The following is a 3,551-nucleotide window of genomic DNA, read 5'->3' as shown; positions in this document are numbered from 1 at the left end:
TGTGGAGCAGTGAAGCCAGGCCAGACTCTAATCATTCCTCTTAAAGGGGAATGTCCATTTGCTGGCCTGTTACTGGGCCCAATCTCACTGGACCCCAGCCTACGTCATCCCAGTCCTGCTGCAGCCAACTAGGCAACAGACACACAGGTGTGCTTGGGCACCATCTTCCCACATAGACTGTGTCCAGTAACTTCTAAAGGATTCAAAGATGCTGGCACTGTCTGTACCCAACGGGCCAGGCCCCACAAGCTGCAGGCTGCAGCCTCAGCTGTCCCCCATCCCTCCCTGTCAATCATTCATCCCAGCTCTTGCATAATCCCTATGGTCCATCAGGCTGGACCAGAACCAGAGCTGATGAGAACTAGCTGACAAAGCAGATTCCATGATGAGGAACAGGAAAGGAAAACAGATTGTAGGCTGAGAAACCTGTTGCACTAATGCCTCAAACACCCAAATCTGTAAGAAAGCAGACGTGCTGCTCTCCAACAAGTTGCCTAATGGTGACCCACGATGAGCTGTGAGGGGGGTCCTGGCTGTGCTCCTCCAGCAGCCAGCTGGTCCCACCTACCAGATAGCCTGGTTCTTGCAGTTCTTCAACTGCACTGAGCCCCAGGAGGCTGGGCTCCAGGGCTGGGTCACCTTTGCATCCCCACTGTGCCCGACGCAGTGCCTCATTCACAGGAGAAGATCAGATCAGTGACGGTGATCTAACATAAACATACTACCCCATTGCTGAGGCAGAATTTTGGGTAATTACAAGGAAGAAGGAAAGAGAGACAGGGGAAGGAAAGTGCCCAACAAAAGAAGACATCTTTGGTAGTTAATATCAATCGCTCTGTGTCTCAACTCTACTAATGCCAGCCACACACAAACTCCTGAATGTTCTTCTTCACCCTCAATGTCCAGAGCTGCGAAACTCAGGGTCGAGAGGAGAAGGAACTGAGATGTTCCTTTCCATACAGGAACGACAGAGCCACTGATCACCGCCCACGGCAACCAGAGACTGACAGGGAGCCCAGCACAGCCTCTACTGACTCTGTGACCTTCAGCAAAGTACTTATTCTTTCTGCCTCATTTCCGTATCTGCAAAAAGGAGGTGATAACTCTGCCATGTAGGAATGCCGTAAAGATTAAATTTCACCCAATATATGTAACATGTGAGCACAAATTCTAGAGTAAAAGAATTCCTCGAGGAATCCTAGTTTTTCTTTATGATAGCTCCAGGACAAGGAAAACATCAGAGATAAGAGGAAAAAACAAAAGTGAAAGAAATAGAAGGAGGATCCGGGGAGTCACCTCTAAGCGGGTGATGAAGTCCTTGAGGTTAGAGAAGGCATCCAGGCACTTGGGCTCGAATATGCGGTGAAGATCAAGGATGTCATAAGCCAGGAAATCCACATAGGTGAGCTGCAGAGAGGCCAAGCATGAATGGGCACCAATCTCTGAAACTTGAAGGAAGGGCAACTCCCCATCCACAGCCTTCCTCCTTACCTTGTCCCCTGCAAACCAAGGCCTCTTCCCCAGAAACTGTGAGAAGAGCTTCATTGTTTCAGGGAGCGCCTCCAAGTACTCAGGCTTCAGTTTCTCCTGAGGCACAAAACAGCTGTTACCACCCTCAGACACAGAGGCCCTGGGCAAGGGGACAGGCCTCCCCAGGGCTGCGCATGACCCCATGCTGCCAGAGGTGAGCAGCCATGTCCCCCTAGACTATATCGCTGGGTGGGTGCCCAGGCTATGATTTAATCCACTCTGTGGTCATTAGACTCCTGTTGGGGACCACCCCCCAGCTGTGAGAGGCAATGGGAAGGCAGAAAGCAATGCCACACTGTCCCTGCAGCTGTCACCACTCATCTCCAACCACCCTCCATGGGACAACCCAGGAGTGCTGTGAGAACCTGGCAGAGCTCTGGACTCATGTCGAGCAGAATCAAAGATGCAAAGAACTAAAATCACTCAGGGAAAGAAGTCTTAAGGTCTAGCAGGTGGGTGACATAACAATAGACACTTGAGCTGATTCCAGACAAATGAGGAGAATTTGAGAGGCTGGATGGAAGGAGGGAGAGGTTCAAAGGCCCTGTGGCTGACCCTGAACTGCCTACTGGGCTAATGTGCTGATGTCTGAGGGTGTTAAGGAGATAGCGCTGGGCTAACAAGGAAACACACTGTCAAGGAACTAATTTCCCCTCTAGAGATTCTGGACTCTATCCTAAGATTGGTGGGAACTGACAGTTTTCATTTAATGAAATTTGAGGTTATGAGGGTCACTCTACTGGCAGCATAGGGACCAGGTTGGTAGATCAGCAGCTCCAAGGATTTCAATTGGCAAATAGAACTAGTATACACACGACACAGGAGTCTTCCCTCCTTATCAAAAGCTTGCCCAAACCAGCCCACTGGGATGGGACTCACAAAGTCAGGGTTGTAGCAGAGCCTGGCCAGCGCCATGCGGGTGTCCATAACCTCATTCTCCAAAATGTCCACACGAATCTTCTCCTCTTCTGTCTCCCCACCTATGGCCACACAACACAGACCCTCCCTCAACATCCCACCCCAGCCAAGCCCAGGGCATGGCCACCAGTCCCCTGCATCACACCCCCAGCCCACTCACACAGGTTGTGCTTGCGAGCAATGTAGCGAAGGATGGCGTTGCTCTGGGTGATCTTGTGGGCCCCATCAATTAGGTAGGGCAGCTGGAAGGACAACAGGGGCAGGTCGCTTGAGCCACCAGGCCCCCCTGCTCCTCCCTCCCTTGACCAAGGGTGACATGAAACGTGCACCCACAGCTCCTGGGCCCTGGTAAGCACTAAATAATTATATTGTAAAATGAATGATGAGCTGGGACATAGAGCATCATGGGAAAGCAGTGAAGAGAACCAGGGAGCTCAGAGGCCGAGCAGAAGGCACTGGGTCCTGAGACCTGGAAGCTGGGACAGGAGACGGAGAAGAGGACCTCTCACTCGCCCCCACAGCACCCCCATACCCTGCACCTACATTGGGGAAGTCCAGGCCCAGCTTGAATTTCTCACTCAGCCACTGGCTTCTGTCGTAGTCGGGAGCTGTGGTGGAGAAAGATGAGTGACACAAACCTCCCCAGAGTCCAACCCACGTTCCTGGGGGGACTTTCAGGGGATCTGGAATCTGACCCACTAAGTCTCACAGTCCAGGTTGGGGGGAAAGAACACTAATGAGGCTCTGGAACCGACATGAGTAAGGCTCACACAGGGTTAGGCAACCCTAAGGGGAACCCATCCAGATACTGAGAAAGGGGGTCCAGCAATCCCCTCCCTTGTCCTGCCTTGGAAGGAGAGCTGCACCCTCAAAGGGGAGGGGAAGGCGCCGGCCCTGCTCCAGCTGCGGAGGGCAACAGAGGTGAGCACCTGGCGGCCAGGGCAAGGGGGGCCTGTTACAAAGTCTGTAGGAGTTGGGCAGAAGTCGGGACTCCACAAGATTGCCCTACCGTCCCCCATCGTGTACTTCTTTTCCTCATAGTTTGAGTCTGTGTACTCCAGGAGCAGGCGGATGGCATGAGCCAGCTGGGACAGAAGGCCGGG

At 52.7% G+C, this 3,551-nt stretch overlaps 1 protein-coding gene across 1 annotated transcript; it reads right to left on the bottom strand.

The window, feature by feature from the left end:
- Positions 1-1,194: 1,194 nt before the first annotated feature.
- On the bottom strand, positions 1,195-3,545 carry LOC124232869 (glutathione S-transferase Mu 1-like; the record flags this gene model as incomplete). The annotated part of the gene is made up of 6 exons (XM_046649778.1): positions 1,195-1,407; positions 1,492-1,587; positions 2,410-2,510; positions 2,609-2,690; positions 2,992-3,056; positions 3,458-3,545. Coding segments are annotated over 6 exons (630 nt in total), but the record flags the coding sequence as incomplete, so codon positions are not given.
- Positions 3,546-3,551: the final 6 nt, after the last annotated feature.

Source organism: Equus quagga, unplaced genomic scaffold, assembly GCF_021613505.1.
Source record: "Equus quagga isolate Etosha38 unplaced genomic scaffold, UCLA_HA_Equagga_1.0 137413_RagTag, whole genome shotgun sequence".
NCBI classification, from domain to species: Eukaryota; Metazoa; Chordata; class Mammalia; order Perissodactyla; family Equidae; genus Equus; species Equus quagga.
Note: the sequence above shows the minus strand (reverse complement) of the source record. Positions and strands in the feature narration are given on the sequence as shown.